The following is a 20,455-nucleotide window of genomic DNA, read 5'->3' as shown; positions in this document are numbered from 1 at the left end:
GAAAAAAATACTGAAACGTGTGCAGGTACGCCTGATATTTATTCAGTTGATAAATTGTGTTATGCATTAACGCAATAACGTTACGTGACTTGTTCGCGGAAAATCTTGGAAAACCGCTGAGCAAGCATCGACAGGCTCATCAACGTCATTCTTGATTAAATCAAACTCGATCAAATTATTGACGCTTCGAAATGCGTCGCGGAAATTTTCCATGAATTTTATTTAATCCGACAACTACTGTTCAAGCCGGGGTACAACGCGATAACGCAAATGCGATAACAATGACACGACGCCGATATCATTGTAATTTTCTTTATAAACCATTCAATCACACCATTATATAATATTTATCGTGTATGAAAATAGCCGATGAATTAAACAGGCCATGGCGTCATGGGCCTATCCAGTGATGATTCATATAAGAATGATTAAGATAATGATGATGATAAACAAGTCAATCAATTTTTTATTATTCTATACTCTTAAATCATCACATTATAATTCTAATAATTATGTTAATAACGCGCGACATCGATATATTATTATAAATTCTCTCTCCAGAGCATCCAACTAATTTTTATCGTATTATACTTAAATCATTGCATTACCATTCCAACTGTCGTGTTAATAACGCAGCGGCTGTATCATTATAATTTTTGCTTTATAAATTATTCAATCATGTTACACAGTCATCGATTTTTATTATCGTAACAATCATATTCATGATATAGCGTTGGTATCATATAGTATATGGTATCATATAGTTGGTATAGTAATTTTTACCTGTAAATCATTCAACCAATTTTTTATAATATCATATTTAAATTATCGCATTATTATCGTGTTAATGATCGTGTTATTATGGCGAGCGTGTATTGCTTGCGCCATAATGCAGTATCCACACAAATGTACTGACTTTCCTTTAATTCTGACTTATATCCACTAAGCACTGACGCGCGATAAGTACAGATTGTATGCGATTTTGCATAATTCCTATCTTCAGATACGTCTAATATTAAATGAACATTAAGCGCCTTTGCCTTAGCCGCAAAACTTAAATTCTCGATTTGATATAAAGAACACCAATCTAATCCAACCGCCTGTTAATAAAAATAGAATCAAAATATGAAAAATATAAGACATGTCCCAAGCGCGCGGTTCGTGAAGATCTTTCTGATCGTCAGATAAGATATCGCGAAAATTATGAAAAAATATCTTGTCGAGATCTGATTTGAGATCAATATTGAAGTAGTAGACCCTCAATTCGATTCACCATTTTCAATTATCTTGTGCATCAAAAAGGCGTTATCGTTGCAGCGTAATAATTGCCATATATTACTGTCAATAACAATGAGTGTAATAATTTCTCTGTAGAAGAGCGAGCCTTGTAATTTCAAGAGCAAATTAGGGGAGGAGGGAGGAAAAGAGGATTTCCTGAAAAAAGTCCTTTTTGAAGGAAGGAAGAGGTCTGCATTATAAAAAAGGCGACCTGTCGATGCAACCGTTTCGATCTATAGATTATGTACATAAGGTTTTGCTTATAGACGGGACGATTTTATCTGTTTATATCGCCAATACATCATCGTCACTTGTCGCGTGCGACGTGTGACGCTACACCTTACGTAATTCCAATCGAAGCAGAACGTACGTCTGTCACGAAATTATCGCGAAGAGCAAACGTTCTTTCGCAAAAATACAAGTTGTTGACTCAAGCAACGTTTTCGTATCACCAGTGGAAATTGGAAGTGATAGAACGGAGCGGGATAAAATTCGTTTAACGCAATGGGGGAAGTTTAATAAGTGTCCGGGTTTGTAAATACGTTCTTCGTAATGTGAAACTTCGAGTTTCATGATTTTGATTTAAGGTTTGCATCGCAAAAGTGCAAACTCAATATACTTGCAATAATCTTCTTATTCCCGACAGAAAGGAATTCCTGAGAAAATTTTAAACAACGAGAAATCGAGAAAAATAGAGAAAAGTTATAGAAACCGTTCTTCATAACATCAAATTGTGAGTTTCATGCTTTGTGTGTGACTTTAAGACTTACACTATAAATATTATGGACTTACGCAAATTACGAACTTGGTATAGTCTTCACTATACCAACAATTGTTAAATTACGCGAAAACTCTAGACAATGAAGAATAGAGAGAAATAGAAATAGAAATCGTTCCTCGCGACGCAAAATTTCCAGTTTCGCGTTTTGCGATTTCGATTTAATTTATTTCGCATTAATACAGAATTCGGCCCTAAACGCGACGTCTCTCTGGCTTGTTGCGTGAACGTTGATATCAAGAGACAAATAACGTACCTACTGTATAGCGATATCGAACGGCAATTCAAGATAACAATACACTGTAAGGATTATTATCGCTCCTTACTACGCGATAACATGAGGAACTTGCACGACAGCAATCTGCTTCTCCTGCGCACTTGCTCTATGTACCCACATAGTTTTATCCGCAAAGTTGATACGCAGCCTTGTTAAAGAACTCGCTTCTGTCTGCTCACCGCGTGCTATATTTAGCAGCGGGCCCTTCGCATGTTACATAATAAAATAACTTGCGAACGATATCGATCAGAGCAGAGTGAAACGCACACTTTACATTACGTTCGAACGGGACAATCGGCTTCCGATGAATTAACAATGATCCCCTACACATACAGAGGCGACTGCCTTATTTATAAAAGAATTAAGAAATCGATGGAAACATAATGTTATCGAGCAGAATCGCCGGGCGACGTTCCTGCTTTACTCTCAGGCTGAGAAAGTGCAAGGAAGTGCAGGGTGGAAATCCGTGCGCGGCCTTCCAACTTTATCTTATCGTTCCTCGCGGCGAGTATCGCCAAAGTATCGTCCTGAGTGTGCAACAGCACGCGACGTTCCACGCAAAACGCGAAGAACAATATTTTTCAAGGATACCCGCAACGTATTAATATTAATGTCGCAAGCTTCCAGTTGAAGAATTCGACCTGATTTGCAAAAGACGGAGCCGGTAAAAAGTGCACAGCACCGAGGACTCGCATCTTTCGTCCGCAAAGCTGATTTCGATCGCAATCCACGGCCTTATGTTCTGCATAAAGTTAAAAGAGATAATTAGTAAATGTGTTTTTATTTGCCAGTCCTTGGAGCAAAGCGAAATTTTTGACCGCTGTTTTCTCAGAAGTTCACTGCAAAATTCACCGCGATCGAGCGATAAATTGCTACCGGTGATCGTAAATAAGCGTGGAGCGCTATTTGCGACACGATCGTAAAAATACGAAGGAACTATCCCTCGGTCACGCGGCCTGCAAGCCCGGCGACGAGTATCCTCGTTGAAGATTCGTAAAATGATTGTTTAGAACTCGCGATCGATCGATCATGGAATCCCTCGATTGACATCCCTCGAAGCTGTCGGAATTATCGTCCGGTAACTCTGCACCGTAACGCACTTTCAGTGTTTGACAATTTCGCGGTTTACATACCGACAAATAATTGCAACAATTTCAGTTTGACTTTTTTATCCTTTCTGTATTAAATAATTTTAATTAACGAAAGAATATTGCGTCTCTTTCTATCATATAAATCATAAATCACGAGTAGGCGTTTCGCAAGACCAACAAGGGTCGTTCCCGTATACGTGGCGTTTTGAAAAATGAACATTTACCGTTCGATTTAATCTTTTGAATCGCAGTACGGGTACCTCTACATGAACGGCAAACATATACACGTACATACAATATATACGTATCTACACGGAAAACCTATGTAGAAAACGACGGGGGTAAAAGATTCTTCGGAGTCACGGCGTTTCACCTTGAGGTGTTGCTAAGGGTTGGAAGTTCCCGAGTGGGTTCCCCAGGTGGTAGAGCTCCCCCGGCCGTATTCCACCCTCTGCTCGGTGGACTTAAGCATGCGCAAGACGCGCGTAGCGGTCAGCGTTATTGAGTGGCCGCGCGGTCGCGGGGGTGAAAGTATTACGTATACATACGTGTAACACACGTTCGCGCAGTCTATGTCGGTCGATTCTAAGGACATTGTCCAGTCTCTGAACTCCCCTGCGAGCCGGTCAGTTATGCCGCGACCGCACTCGGAGAGCGGACACCACGTTACCCGCCTTAGGGATCTTCTGCGCCCCCCAGCAGCCTCCCCGAAATTCGCGCCACTTTCGCACAGTACGTATCAAACGATCGAGATCGACGCGATCCCTGAAAAGTTCTGCGAAAAGTATATGCGAGGTATACATTTGTCGAAAGTTGCGGGCGACTAGAGTCCGAAAGTTGGAACTATAATATTTTGAAGCGGGAGTTGCACCGTTTCTACGTTATCAATCTTATCTTATATGATATTTTTGTAAGATAGATGCTCATTTGTAATACTAATATATTAAATCATTAACTAAATAATCCAAGTCGCGTCTAATAAATATAACATTTCGCTCATATATAACATTACAATATATATTCGTGCAAAGATAAATAACACTTGATATTTTATTTATTTTTTTATTCTATTATGTTACTTGGGATTAATGGAAGTTTTCTCACCTGGAACGTTAACTAGCGCGAGACCATTGTTATAATATTCGCGAGATCGTTGATCGAGATTAAAGCCCGACATCTCGTGAGTGGTCGCATCTCGTGACTACCACGTCGTTGAATAATTAAGGGAATAATTACGCCAGGTCCGCGCGAGTTTCAACGAGTTTCCGCCGTGTTTTCGTTTCGCGAACGCGCGTGCGAGCGATCGATGAACGATCGCGTAGGTGGAGATTATACCTCCCCGAGATTTTCGCGGCGCGAAAATGCGCAACGAAGTTGAAGCCTCAAAGTCGCGTGTGTAAAACGTGCTGCGTTGTAATTTTGAAGGGAAATTACGATCGAGGAGAGATCGGACAGATCGTCGATTTCCGACTCGATCAGTTCGCCATGTGAAATCGGCTGTGAAACCGAACGTCCGAGGGCACCGGAAGCATGCCGGCCGGCATCTCGGCGCTGGCGCCGTCGACGGACGCGACGTCGTTCGACCATGAGACGAAGGACCCGCCGGCCTTCACGATTCTGCAGAAGGATGGTCTGGACTCGAGCCTGCCACTGCTACATGTCAACGAGGAGAACGAGACGGGCGCGCCCAGATTCTCCACCAATCTGGAGAACATGAGAAACGCCATGAGGAACGGCGACCTGTACCACCGCCGGCGCATCAGCCGCTCGAACGAGCACCTGGTGCTCGCCAGCCTGCAGTCGAATCAGGTGAATCCACTGCGGAAGAAGCACCAGAGCAAGAGCCAGGATTGCCTGGACGCCGAAGAGAGTGGACCATTTGCGAACAGTACGAAGCCCAGTCTGGTCCTGTCGACGGAGGACTTCAACGAGGTACTGAACGCGAAACTGCGACGGATTCAAGAGCAAGCGGAAGCCGAGCAAGATCGCAGGTCGCCGAAGAAATCGCTGTCGCAGCGGAAACCGTTCATCACGACCGTGAGGACCGGCGAGTTCCTGATGCCACCACCGGAAGTGGCGGCCCTGCTCGGTATAGCACCCAGCGCGGCGAAGAATGACGAGGAGGGGGTGGACGGGACCTGCTCCCTGAGGAGCAGGTTCAAGCCGCTGGTGGCCAAGAGGCCGGAAGTACGTCACAGCAGCCACAACGCCCGGTGCCCGGCCGCCCTCAAGGCCACGGTGGACTTTTCCCTTGGTATGGTGAACGCTACCGCGATCGCCGCCGCCTCGACCTTGGAGGAGCGCGCAAGAACGTTCAAGAGGAGCGAGTCGGCGTAAGTGATGGCGTCGCGTCACGTAATACACCACCGATCGCGTTGCGGAGACGCCATTCGACCGGTCACTTTCGATCTGCACGTTCGATGTCGTGATTGTTCGCTTCCTGTCGAGATTGGGTAGTCATGTTCATGGAATTGTCGCGAGATAGTCTTATTCAGAAGATAATCTTTGGGATTCTTGCCTCTATTTTCTCATTTCTCGTTACTTATTGATCTTAACGATTAATCTATCATCAACGATCAATTTTTAAGGCACAGGTTTTATGATAAGTAAAATGTAGTGAATAATAAATAATGTCTGAAATTCTTGAGATTTAATTTAAAATTCGACTTACGAGAATGAAAATAATATTACATTATTTGCTAAAAATATAAAATACAACCTCATCAGGCTTTATAAAAAGATTTTTATAATCATTAAATATTGAATTAAATTTCTCAGATTTAATAGAATAGTTTTCATTATTTTAGTTAGTACTGGATTGCTAATTGTAAAAACATCAATTTTGCTAGAAGTTCATCAATCTTAGACCTCGAAAGGTCACACCCGTCCCGGTCTCCATTAGATTCACTTTGCATCGCGCAGACGCAAAATCTGAATAAATCGGACCTCTTCGCGCATTGGACAAAAGTTTACCGAAAAAAGCATGCAAAAATCTCTTCAGCATTGAATTTCGACTTCGAAAGCACGCAAATTTTCATCATGTCGACGAGAACGCGATAAATGAGAGTTTGATCGAAGGCGCGCGGATAAGAACGACGAGATGCAGTTCTTCGGAAGGGAAGGAAAAGGGCGTATAAGAAGAGGGGGAATTATTTTTCTAGCAGATTCCCGCAGACGCCGCGAGCTTTACCGAAAAAGCTGGAACCGATCGAGGGCATGATGAATGTGCTGCCGAGACTGCCCGGGTAACGAATAACACTACTGCAAGTGGCATCACACTTACCTTGTTTTTCTCCTTTTTATTTGACATGCGCTTCTCTCTCCACGCTTCTTTCTTTCTTCATCCCGCCGGCCCGATTTAGTCTTGCGCCCTCGCAGTTGCAAGTTTCTCTCCTAGGCCGCCGTCGCTCCTGGTGATATCGCTCGTTGTGTTCGAGAAACGTAGAATTCTGTAAACAACAAGTGAAACAATCGTTATTCCTGGCCGGTAATAATTAACCCTTTTGCTACGGCAGATCCAATAGAAACATTATTCAAAAAACTATTATAGCCTCATTTTTTTATTCGACATTTTTTTCGTATTACTACTTCTGTCTCAGAATACTCCTTAGTATCTACCCTTAAAATTATTACCAGTGGTTTTGAGACACGCTGTAGATTACGGTAATGTAGACCACTTGCGTGACGTATCTCAGCGATAGAATTACGTTCTTTACTTACTCCGCTGTTTCACCCCATTACATTAAAAAGTACAACTTTCCGAGCATAAAGACAAACTGAGATTTACATAAAAATAAAATATTTATTTAAACTCATATTTAGTCTATAAGCCTCACAGGTGACTATAGTCGACTATATAGTTAGTAGCGGAAGGGTTAATTGTGAGATCTCTGAATGAGGAATATGCTTTATGCAGGACAGCCGAGTAATCAACCGACACGACGGATTCACCAATCGCGATCGTTATCGGGAACACGTGCGTGCGGCCAGGTCGTAGACTCGTGGCGACATTTTGTTGCGGCGCGATCGAAATACATGCTTCATTAATCGCGATGGAACAGATACGCCTCTGCCACGAGTGTATTATAATTCCCAGCGGGATTATTTCAAGTCAGTTTTCCTCGTATTGTGCAATACTGTGCGGCGCGTGGCGTGACGCGATCAGAAGATCGGCGAGGCGAATGTAAAAATCGCATGGTCGGAAAGGTCGAATCGATTTAAAATTGGACGGTTGATTAAAAATTAGAGGCGTGTCAGCGTGATTTGCAGCTTTGCGATTTTGTGAAGAGATTTATTGTTGCAAAGAGATTTATTGTTGTTGGTCGATGCTTGCCCAAGAGCGACGGGCTTATCGCAGCAATTGTCACTCAGCACGTTTAACTCAGCTGAGCTTTTCTCGGGTTTATTTTGCGCGTTACCATTGGAAACTGTGATTCACCATAAATCAATCATTATTTTTCAGCGATGCGTCGCTTCCTTTCGGGAACATCATGTTCGACCGCCGCGTGGCCCGCGGAAGCGCTTTCGCTTCCGTTCCTACTCTCGTAAGTGTACTTGTACACGAATCTCTCAATGCAAGACTTTTGCTCGAAAGTTGTTGGTCTCCAATCAGCGATAAAAGAGATGCAATAAGAGCTAAATAATTAATTAATAAACATTATTATAAATAATATGTGTTAAGTATTATATTAAATACTTAACTATTACTATTATTTTATTATAATATATTATAATTATTATTATACAATAATTACTATAATTATATATTAAATACTTAATGCAGAGCAACCATTCGCAATTTAAGCTCTTATTGCAGCTTCTTAATTGCACTGCTGATTGGAAATGTGACAGCTTTGGGCACTAAAAAGCATTTTCTTAAAAAATACCAATACTCGTTAAAAAAACGTTTTCGTTTATAGAGTTTGCATTTATCCGTAACAGATCGATGGAGAACAATCGATAGCAGCGAGGCAAGCGGAAGCGAGAAGAAGGCATTTGGCGAGGAAACGCGCCCAGACTACCAGAGCGCTCGTCACGAGGATGGGTTCGCCTCCTCCGGTTCCTGGCAGGAAACATGAGCCAGTCCAGACGGAAGTCTTTCTCGAAGAGGCAAATAAAAATTTAGATCTTTAGAATCTTATCAATATCTTATCGTTAGTAAAGTTAGATGCTTATGGAACTTCTCAACTCATCAAGACTGATAACTCGAAATAATTTCTAAACAAACTCAAGTGGTCTCGCAAACGATTTTTTTTCCTACCTCTCTCGTTCTGCTTTCTCATCACAGCAAAGCTTTACTATTTTGTATTATAAACCCGAGCGCAAGTCAAAGTTGAATTTAAGTTAACTGCGACACGTTGAACATTCAAGCTGGCCGAGAAGCCGGACGAATCTGAAGTAGCCACGCAAACCGATTACTTCTTGGAGAAGCCGGTAACGCCGAGGTACTGTCCAGCCAAAGTTGGTCAGGACGCTTGCACGCAAATCGAAGCCGGAGAAGTAAGCGCACGTTCGATATTCTTACGTCTCTAGCACTGTAATTTCCGTAAATTACAGTTTTCGTGCCGCTTTGTTTCCAGTTGTTCGACTACGACACCGAGGTGCAACCGATCCTAGAAGTGCTGGTTGGTAAAACCATTGAACAATCCCTGATCGAGGTCCTGGAGGAGGAGGAGATTGCCGCCCTCAAGGAGCAGCAGAGAAGATTCCTCGAGCTACGCGCCGCCGAGAAAGCAGAGGAGCAGCGATTGGCGGAGGACGAGAGGAGACGCAGGGAGGAGAAGGTACAAACCTATAGTTTTATCTTCAACTTTATTTTCAAGTTTACTACATCTTGAACTTTCCGACTCCTTGCTTGTTTCTATTGCATTTTATTATTGCTTGCGGCATCAACTCAATTTGCCGTCAAATGATCTGCAGCTGTTCCTTGCTCAGAGATTTGAACAATTCTAAAACAATTCTGATGAAATTGTAACGGTATAATCAAAATTCATAAAGAAAAATTGAAGTTAAAATTGCTTCTTTCTTACATCCTTATCTTTAATGTTGCCAAAAAAAGCCGAGCCAGTTTATCTTCCAATCAAATATGACATTTCGCTCACGCGAAGGCCTATCGACCGAATTCCGCAGGATCGACGGCTGAAACAGCACGAGGAGGCGATGAAGGCTCAGCAGGAGACGGAGGAGCGAGTCGCGGCGGCGGTGTTGCTGACCGGATACATCGCCGAGCTTCTACCTTCAGTCCTGGAAGGCCTGAAGATGTCCGGTTACCTCTTGGACGAGATCAAGGCCGGTTCGTGAGCTTACACTGACTATTTTTCTGAATTTGTTAGCGATCAAGGTTCCTTAATCTCCCTTTATTCATCGATCTATTTACGATCGAGTTTCCGTTCGTGCCTGATCGTATCGTGCTGTCTCTCTCATTTTGCCGTGTTTCCTCTCTCTTTTCTTTCATCGATTAACGTATTAACGTGACTCGAACGTGGCGTGTTCCAGATGTCGAGGAAGGTTTCATGCCGTGGTTGATGAAGGAGGTCAAAAAGGAGATGGGTAACATGATCGAGAGCAGAGAACTGTTAATGGGTGAGTTTTGAGCGTAGAATCAATATATAATAAATTTATTTGTAAATCAAGCTTTTCCAGGTTCAATGCAGCTTTATTTGATATCTCCAATATCTCTGCTATCTTTCGAGTTGTTATGCAATCGATATCTTGAATTAATGTTTTGATTCGGAAAATGTTATATAATCTAGTAGAAATTAAAGAACAAAAAACACGGATTTATGTCGCTTTGCAATCTTGCAGAGATCATCAGGGAGATTTTGGAGAACCGCGCGCGGACGTACCGACAACTCGGCGAGGAATATGACGCTTCGAGGGACAGGGGACCAACGATCGAGGATGATTTGGGGGAGGAACAGGAGGGTGGTATCGACGAGAATTTCGTCAACTACGAATCGCCAGCAATCGAGAATCATCACGCGATCTAGCGTGACGATCACGGTACGCCCCACGACGTGATCATTCCCCTTTGCATATGCATTTTTGCGATGTGAAAACACAAGAGATACGCGATCCAATCGTGCTTAACGATAAAAATGCAGTCGGCAAGAAAAAAAATAAAATTTACACATATTATTAAAAAAGTTATTTAATGAAAATTATTACACAAGTTTGAACGGAAAATCAATTAAACCAGTATTTAAACCTGAATAAAAGACTGTTGAAGCGGAATTAAAATCTGAGCGGAAAGTCGTTAAACCGAAACAGAAATCTAATCGGAAATCGGAATTAAGATGTTAAAGTACGGGAGCGATCGGGAGGAGGTAGAAAGGCGGAAACGCAGTGATACCTATAATCTGGCGGTAATCCTCGCGCGATTTGACCGCGCGTTAATAGCGCACGCCGGCTAAGAAAGGAGCAGATCGTAGTTGACTCACGGATTTAGGGATTCACCTTAACCAGCACAAAAGCAAGCAGCGAGCCCGGTGCCGCCTACATTAAGCAGTGTACACAGCTGCGCGACAAATCCATCTCCTCCGCCTGCACCCTATGACAGGTCACCGCGCCGCGCTCGCGCCCCAATCGCAAACAGTAACCACCGACCACGAGAGAAACAGGCCCATCAGAAATTAATTATCGATTCTCGGAGTGAGCTACGCGTGGGCTGTCGTAGATGCGAGGAAGACGGGGTGACTTTTGCCACTCTGTCTTCAGGCCGTTTGTGTGCCAGAATGATCTTTATAAATTAAAACTATAATAGAACGGTAAAAAAAGAATTGTCATTCTGGATTTTTCTGTGATAGCGTAAATTGGATGGAATCTTAATTTATTTTTTATAATGTAAATTTTCGTTTCTTATAACAATACTAATCAATTATTATATGTACATGTATATAATATTATTTATGATGTGCATATGATATTAATAATTTGTTTCTTTATTTTCCCAGACGCGGTTCAGACTGATTTGGCAACGCCTAACACTGCACAACGCTTTCAAGACAAATCGAGAAGCCGATTACGTCCTGAGACGTAACTCGTGCGCTTTAATTATAGCCAGAGTTCGAGGATGTATCCAAATTTAGTACATGCATTAAATAAAAAAACATTTAAAGAAAATTGAACACAGGCAAAATAGATTTCCATCACCACCACGAAAGCTTCAAACTCGCTGAAGATCAAGGATGTCGACGAGAAATTACCTTTATCATCTGATTCTTTGATGATTCATTTGCCGTGAACCACTTTGATGATTCATTTGTCAAGATTGATAAGAGATTATCGTCATCGTGGAGAAAGCATTTATAATTGCGATTCAAACATTAAGCGATAAGAAGATATCAATGTATACTCGTAACATCAAAGTGTGGAAGTTACTAGATCGAGTGTGAATGTAAATATCAATATATTTCGATATGTACGTATCGATAGATCACATCATCGATGCGAATAACAAAATGTCAGAAAATGCTGCTAGTTAAATTCTAATATTCACTCTTAAAAAAGCTGTGTTAAATCAAATCGAAATTGTTGCCTCTTTTCCGTGACGCTGATTGGTTATCTCGATTCGCGTTGTGCGTTATGTTCAGTTTAGATTACCATCTTGCGGCTGTCTTCGCGTGGAGGATAACAATTTGGTAGAGTGTGATAATTGTGCGTACAATAAATAATAGATGAATATTATTATTCGAAAACATTATTAATATTAAAAATAAAATAGCGATGCGTAGCGCATAGCGCATAGCGCGCGCTTGTGTTGTACTGGTAACAATATAAATATCCCAGAACTCCTCGGAAAAAGAAAAAAATTTTAATGGCTAGAACTTTTTCATTTCAGAGTTTACGGTATTTTCAATAGCAGAGAACTCTAGGCAATATAAAAAATAATGATTTCAACAACTCAGAACTTCTCGGAAAAGAAAAAATTTCTAAGAGCTAGAACTTTTTTATTTCTGAGTTTACGGTATTTTCAATAGCAGAGAACTCTAGGCAATATAAAAAATAATGATTTCAACAACTCAGAACTGCTCGGAAAAAGAAAAAATTTCTAAGAGCTAGAACTTTTTTATTTCTGAGTTTACGGTATTTTCAATGGCAGAGAACTCTAGGCAATATGCCAATTAACAATATAAACATCTGAGAACTGCTTGGAAAAAGAAAAAAATTTTAATGGCTAGAACTTTTCATTTCTTAAATCTAAAGGATTTTCAATCGTCGAAAACTCTTCGCAATATGCCAAATCCAGTCTTAAAAAAGCCGTGTTAAATGTCTTCGCGTGGAGGTTAACAATTTGGTAGAATGTGATAATTGTCCACATAATAAATAATAGATGAATATTATTATTCGAAAACATTATTAACAATGAAAAATGAAATAGCGCGCGCCTGTGTTGTACTAGTTAATCTAAAATTGCTTTTAAATTCTAATATAAATAAAATCATTGTATATTTAACACGATACTCTCATATATGCTGAAAATAATCACTGAGAATTACCGATAATCCGATCTGTGCCGATCAAAACCTGAATCTAGTAGTTGATGAAAAGGATGCCAGGAGCATTCAAAAGTCATCAAGATATTCCGATCATTAAAGATCAAATTTTGGACAGAAACTAGTAGAGAAATAAATCTTGCGATTTATGCCACCGTGTGTTAACAATGTTTCTCACATTGTTTCTTTTAATTCCAAGATAAGAACGCATCCTAATCGGTACTTTAAAAATCGCCGGTAATTAATGTCCGATAATTAAACTGTCGCGTGCGGATTATTGCATAATCCGTATTGATGAGTCGTCACAGCTGAGGATACTCGTGTTACGTCAAAAATAAGTGTGCTTCCTAGCTGCGTAGCCATACTGGCTGTTATCTAAGATAACACAGAAAAAAAACACTATAGGGAAAGAAAGAAAATTTCTTTTCTTGTAGTTCTGGATAAATTCGATAAAATCCGCAGAAACGGAATCTTGATCACCGTGCTTCGATTCAAATTCATAAACTGTATCTCTTGGAATCAGTTTTGAACGATCATCAGCGCACGATAATATTTTACGCACGACAGACATCGAAGGGAGATCATTACCGAAATCTACCCTTCAACCCTCCTTTCGCTCTCTTCTGCGGGCACGGGTATAGGTCACCGGTACACCGCGAGAGTGGAAAACCTGTCCGCTCCAATCAGGATTAGATCGATCATAATGGGATGAGGTTTCACGCTGAATTGAGATCGGCACAGTTTTAAAAAGCCACCCACCCTCTTTAAAATCGATCCCTCGCGAGCCGAGAGAGCGAGAAGGGAACATATTGTATTGGATTAAATTAAGCGGGGGTCCGAGTGAGAGGGGGAAGCAGGACAGGGGGTACGCGCAAAACTCATGTGCCAAGTGAATCGTGTATTTCGGGGGATCCGTCCGGCCGAGAGGTAGCGAGGGGGCGAGAGGGGAGCCAAAGGGGGATGAAAGATGTCCAATGTGCACCGGGACCGGTATGCCACCGCGGGGGGACCCGACATTATTTCGTCATGTGACCCGTGTCACCTGCGTCCGCGCACGTGATTTTTCTCTCTCGCTGCGAATGCGACATGTGCAAATCTGAGGAACTCGCAGCGCGCAACTTCCGTCCGTGCTGGAATCGCCAGCAGAAAAGAAAAGGAGAGGCATGGATTTTTCCACGGAGTATTTTGTCACTTATCTCTCTTCATTTAACTTCACGACCTGAATAATACACTATGCAGCTTGGCATTTTATAAAAATGTACGTTTAAAGTTGTTGACATAGGCGTTTCATCGAGTGAAAACGAGACGCGCTTTAATGTTTAATCGCGCGGACAGTTGTGGATTGGATTGACTCTTAAAATCAAGTAAACAGTTCCTAATGGTTAAATACTGCCTTAAATGCGGGGGCGCGTGATCGGGGATGGAGAATATCTATGGGGTATTTTGGACGGCCACGTGTCATGTTACATGGCACTCGTTTCTACGGGACACGGGCAATATGTCGACGGGCAATATGTGGCACGTGAACAGCGGAAGTGCACTTTAACTTCTCTTATACGGAATGCGACGCAAAGATATTTGCAAACAGAAATGCATCACACTTAAATTAATACAAATTCAATTAATACAAATTTAAAACAGCGAAGAATAATAATAAATATGAAATATAAGAGAAAAAAGCTTTTCTAATATAAGATCGAATGAGAAAAGAATCATTTCAAAGTCTATTATTACCCCACGCAATTTAACTTCACAATTAATCAAATATTCCTACGCAAAACATCAATAAATCAATATTATATTAATACATCAATATTAAATCAATATTAAGACCTCGGCAATATAGCAGCAATGATAACAATTTTATCATTTTTACACGTGTTATGCATCCACCAATGACGCATCCGCAAGAGCAACATCAGATCTTCGCACAAACGAGAGATCTCCAGACGCACTCTCGCGCGATTCGCGGCGAGTATTAATAAAATAACGCGCGGGGAAGCCACCGTCGCGTTCGAGGCGAACTTTTGACACTTGCAGAACCGAGACGAATCACCTTTATGGCCTGCCTGCCCGCAAGGGCGATCGTAATTCAGGATTTCGATGAAGGGACGCGGGACAATGAGATTGGTTCCATCTCGCCATGGCCGTGGCGAAGAGCGTACATCCTCGACGTGCGTTCGTCAGTTAAAATACGATGCGCGCTGTAAGCACGCTCAAAATAGATTTGGATGGAAACGTTATCGATAACGACGATATAATGTCGAATGATAACAGACGCAAATTCCAATATTAACTTCTTATCATCAAATCAGTAATCGAGACGCACTTTTGCGTCTTCTTATCAAACATCAAATCCGCAATCGAGACGCACTTTTACGTCTCGATCTCAAGTACGTCACACGACATCACATACGTCATACATCCTTTATTTGTCAGGAAATGCACAAGATTGACCGTGACAGTCATCGAGTTCAGAGTCGTTCGATGAGGTTCTTATGATTGTTTTAATAATGACGCGGCTTGCAAGGAATTTTCATGCAATTAATTGTGCCCTTAATAAAATATGTAATATTCTTACAGTAAGATTTAATAATATTATAGTATAGTGCACAGAAAATTTTTATGATTTTTAAGTATTATATATTCCTAATAATGCATTTCATAAATATAAAAATGTTTGCATCTAGTAGAAATGAATATAAACATATTTAATAAAATTATTATACTATTAATATTAGAAAAAAATTTTAATGGCTAGAACTTTTTCATTTATTGATTTAACGAATTTTAAATCATCGAGAACTCTAGGCAATATGCCAAATAACAATATAAATAGCACAGAACTTCTCGGAAAAAGAAAAAAATTTATTGGCTACAACTTTTTTATTTCTAAATCTAAAGGGTTTTCAATCGTCGAAAACTCTTCGCAATATGCCAAATCCACTCTTAAAAAAGCCGTGTTAAATGTCTTCGCGTGGAGGTTAACAATTTGGTAGAGTGTGATAATTGTGCATATAATAAATAATAGATGAATATTATTATTCGAAAACATTATTAATATTGATAAATAAAATAGCGCGCGCCTGTGTTGTGCTAGTAATATTAAAAAATACATTATAATATTAATATTTCATATAATGTAAAGCTAACAAGCTAAATCCGACGCGTGTCGTCCGCCGCAGATCGAAATGCACTTGTGTCTCTCTTGCATCTCTCTAGCAGGGTGCTTGGTGCGCGGCTTGTACGCGAATACAAGATCACGGGGGGTGCTTCCGCGTAGGCTTATTTTGAGCATCCGTCCGCAGGAGGGTGCACGCGGCGATAATACGTAGATGATAATCGCGATATTAATATCGCATTGGGAAGCGCACACATGCGTGCAAGGGGGCCCATTGGTCACGGCGGAACACTTGCTCGGTTGCTTGCTTGCTTGCTGGCACCGCGTCCGACTCTGAATTGCACCCTGATTTTAGAAAGAGACTACCAGAGGGTACAACCCTCCACCGCGATGCGGGCGGGGAAATTTGCTGGCAAACCGCGGAGCACGCAGGTAGGCGCAATGTCGCCAACAATCGAACAATTTTATTGTTTATCAAGAAAGAGAAAATTTATATAATCTGCGAAACGATAATTCCACTGAATTGCTTGTTATCATGATTTTAATACTAAAACTATTATAATGTTAATATATTATAATATTAATATTAGAAAATGTATTTATATTTTGATATTAATATTAAAAAATAGATTTATAATTTATAAATTAAATTAAATAATGTGTGACGTCATCAATGAAGAGTTCAGCGAATTTTACATCCCTCAATCCCCACCGCGAGCTGCACCTTCACCCGTGAGGTTCCCGAATCTTTCGCGTACCTCTGTTTGCTACCCCCAATTGTGCAGAAGGGGGGCTGGGACACTTGCTACATACATTTTGGGGCACGATAGAACGACTCGTGCTTGAGTTTCCAGCGACCAGAGAGAGGGGTTGGTGCGAGGGATGGTGCGGCTTGTGAACACTCGTGTCATTCCCTGTTCCAACATCACACACGCGGATGAATCATGTCACCCACGGAAGAGGCCCGTGACCACCGAAGGGACCGTGCCCTTCTTCTGGTTCTCCGATCCGCGGCGGGCAAATCTTTTTCGCTCTATTTGCTGAGGATACTTCAGCTCTAAGAACGATGCTTAATCCGAGTGGATTAAGAATCTATAAAGAATGCTCGAAGATACGAGCTCGCCAAAATAAAAATTAATTGAAAAGAGAACCAAAGGAGAACAGAAAGCTAAACAGAATGAAAATCCTAGATGAAATAAGTAAGACAATTTTAAAGGATTACAAAATCTAAAGAAATACGATTGAACGGAAATAAACACTAATTATAATACTAATTACTAACAAAATAAAATTAACGTTCTATTATATAGAGGAGAATCCCCTATTATGAGATATGCTCCTAATATGAGATAATGGAGTTTCTACTAAACTAGTGAGCACCATCTGTTAATTCCACCATAAACTAATTACTCTTGGTGTAAAATGTATTTAGTGAAAAATTCATTGTTCATTATTGCGTTTAGCCTTTGCAAGAAAAGGTTTGTGAAATTGTGAACATGTCAAAGGAACTTAAGGTAAGTCTTTAAACCTTGTTTATTGGTTGGCAATAAATTCAGTATGCAATGATAGAGTAGAATCGTAGTAACAGGAAAATACGCGATTTGTTGAATTGCTTAATTATAGAGGTTAGATTTCATGATCGCGGAACCGCTAGGCGTGTGGCTAGTATAATGAGATATTCAGGATACTCTTAATATGAGATAATTATTGCTCGAATATGAAGATTATGTAGTGTAATAAAAAGAAAGAAAATACTACGTTAAGGTTAAAGAAAAGTTAATACGAATTTATATTACGAATTTTTGTGTATTTAATTTTTATAGAATCTGACTATGGAGGTTAGAGAAACGAGGAAGCGTCGACAGTGGAATCGTGAAGATTTGGCGAAGGCTGTGGCAGCAGTATTTTTATAAAAATATTTAATAAAGTTTTTTACTTGCAATACTGATGTATTTTGCACTTTTAATACCGATTTTTTAAGGTATCTTATATTAGGAGCACACTTTCTCGATCTTGCGTAAAGCTCTTTTTTCAAATTTTTTTAATTTTCAGAAAAAATAATATTTAAATTAGATTTTTCATTTCACCAACCTAAAGCTTATTAAATTCTCTTCAAGATAACGTATTACATTTTTAAATTCTGCCTATAGATTTCCTTACATTCGGCAAAATCGATATGGTATCTCATAATCGGGGACTTTCCTCTATAGTTAAACGAAGATTCGCATACAACAAATTGTTCGTTCATTCGATAAGAGAAATGGTCGAATCGTGATAATCATGTCACTGTAATCGTCCATTTTTTCATTATCAGCGATTAATGTTACACGTGCATGTGCTTGATAACATCTGAGCATGGACCCCCCAGGATTTTTATCTTGTAGACAGCCGATCGTGCCCCCGGTGATATTCGCGCGCGATAAAAGATAGACTGTCAATATCTTATTATCAACGACTGCCTGAAAAATGCCAGTCACTTAATTTCGTAATTAAGCGTTGATTCAGATGCACCTCTCGAGCGGTCTCCCTCGTGCTCGTACGCAATGGACCGCAGCTGAGCCAAACAATGTCCTTTCACATGAAGCTTTTACAGCCCCATCGGGTGCACGGCCACATCCATCCCGGTCCGGCCAATCCGCGGATCCTGCCTTCATGAGATTTCTGCGCGACGAAGGCGTGCTTCGTGACGACGAAGGTATCAAGATCAAGATATCGAGATCATCGCTATTTTATCGATACGCCGCTCTCTTTATATATAGATAACGTCTTTTATTATAGATAATACCGATATCAAGAGACGTCGTAGTGTCTTGCCAGTGCATTTTTGTACCTTTTTGCATCTTTTTTCTGAAAAGGTAAGTTTTGTATGGTATATTTATACCTCCATTATGTTATATTCTATATTTTATATTTTATATTATATTTTTATATGTTATATATAAATGATATCGGTATTCTGCAAAATTAAGTTGCACTGTTGTTTCCCAGTTTCAAAAATACTAAAACTCAGTAATGTTTAAAAGATTTGAGTATTTTATCATTTGATTCATGATTGAGTTGCTGGAACAACTCAGATAAATGTTTGATAATTAGCTATATGCGTGGTTCAAGAAACGATCAAATTAATGTATCGCTAAATATTTTCTGATTAGCAGCATTAGTGCATTCGAGTCTGGAAAGTCTCATCGTTGTAAGATTGTATTTTTAATAATACCGAGCACAAAGCAGTGTGATTGGTTCTATTTTAGACATTACATGTTTGTATTCGCTTTATATCTTGTATATATATCTTCAAAAAATAAATAAAATAAGAAATGCAGATAAGTGTAGATAAATAGGGTACATTATATACCTTTCATCGGCACTTTAAGTACGAATAAGTCGCAGCGTCGGAATCGTACACAACGTGTTTCAAATTCTCCAGATAAAAGCTTTTTTAAATTCAAGTTGAAGCTCGCTGAACTTCTTCTGAAAATAGCTTCTCTGCAACTTTATCTGATAGCTTCGACGTTTCTGAACAGTTTGCGTTCTAAGGATTATTGTTATTATATAACTTCAAAAGAAAATTGCGAGGACAAACTAATTCTTTTTCAGAAGCAGCGAAGTTTTCCACACAGTTAAAAAAAATAAAAAAACTTATAATTGCTATCACTTAGAAAATTGTTCCATTTCTCGGATACATACGCAACCCGTCACTCGTTACTGAAAAGAAAAAGAAACTATTCAAAGAGGGTTGATGCATACGATGTGTATGAAGAATAACGCCTGCTAGTGCTGCTGCGCAGCGAGTGAAGATTTTTCAAGGGACCAGCCAGCTTCTCCCCCTACGCACGATTGCACCAATGACACGTGTCCAAGTGATCGAAGGGCCCGCCGACTCTCACCGTAACATGGAAACGTAGTACACGAACGAATCATCTGGGCACAGAGAGGGGGCTCACCAGACAAACCATCGGCGGCGTATCATCTGAGCGCAGAAGAGGGGAAGCTTTATGAAGCCCGACAGAAATGACCGCACCGATACAATATGAAAGCGCATCTCTAATGGTGAAACTCGTCATTACATTAGCCGGTTCCGAGAACGAAGTTTCTGTCACAGTGCTTTAGTACTCCATAAGTACTTTTGTCTCGAAGAAGAAGACGCGACGCGTCGATAACACTCCGAGTCGTCTCTTATTCAACTTTTAATCTTATCACTATCGTGGTGCATTTAGAGCTTCATTCGCAATCGAAAAATCAGTTTTTTTTTATTTCTTTGGATTTCCCCGAAGGGGAAAAATCAAGGGAAAGGCGCCGAAGAGGAATCGGAAGCTCTGCGTGCGGAATTTCTGGCTGAAGGAAAAGTCGTTGAAGACTTTGGGAATTGTCAACGTGTAGATCAGCATCGCGAGGATGTACCCCATAAATGAGGCGACT

The 20,455-nt window shown here is 40.5% G+C and overlaps 1 protein-coding gene and 1 long non-coding RNA gene across 7 annotated transcripts; one reads left to right on the top strand and one right to left on the bottom strand.

Annotated features, from left to right (window-relative positions):
• Window positions 1–3,995: 3,995 nt before the first annotated feature.
• LOC105278821 (radial spoke head protein 3 homolog A) lies at window positions 3,996–11,545 on the top strand. 6 transcript variants are annotated; one of them, XM_011338198.3, is made up of 11 exons: window positions 4,008–4,156; window positions 4,850–5,757; window positions 6,589–6,669; window positions 7,887–7,968; window positions 8,366–8,533; window positions 8,795–8,923; window positions 9,004–9,207; window positions 9,554–9,716; window positions 9,920–10,006; window positions 10,229–10,426; window positions 11,377–11,545. In XM_011338198.3, the coding sequence occupies exons 2-10, from the start codon at window positions 4,955–4,957 to the stop codon at window positions 10,411–10,413; spliced, it is 1,902 nt and encodes a 633-aa protein (XP_011336500.1). In that variant the 5' UTR covers window positions 4,008–4,156; window positions 4,850–4,954; the 3' UTR covers window positions 10,414–10,426; window positions 11,377–11,545. The 6 variants fall into 6 exon arrangements, with proteins under 6 accessions (XP_011336504.1, XP_011336503.1, XP_011336500.1 ...); XM_011338197.3 differs by having other exon boundaries at window positions 6,586–6,669; XM_011338201.3 differs by lacking the exon at window positions 11,377–11,545 and having other exon boundaries at window positions 4,000–4,156; window positions 6,586–6,669; window positions 9,532–9,716; window positions 10,229–10,370.
• On the bottom strand, window positions 6,727–8,788 carry LOC109610937. Its single transcript, XR_002193242.1, has 2 exons — window positions 8,685–8,788; window positions 6,727–6,873 (listed from the first exon to the last, which is right to left on the bottom strand). It is a non-coding gene; the product is annotated as an uncharacterized LOC109610937 (long non-coding RNA).
• Window positions 11,546–20,455: the final 8,910 nt, after the last annotated feature.

Source organism: Ooceraea biroi, chromosome 12 (genome assembly GCF_003672135.1).
Source record: "Ooceraea biroi isolate clonal line C1 chromosome 12, Obir_v5.4, whole genome shotgun sequence".
NCBI lineage: Eukaryota > Metazoa > Arthropoda > Insecta > Hymenoptera > Formicidae > Ooceraea > Ooceraea biroi.
This window is presented reverse-complemented; position numbering and strand designations above follow the sequence as displayed.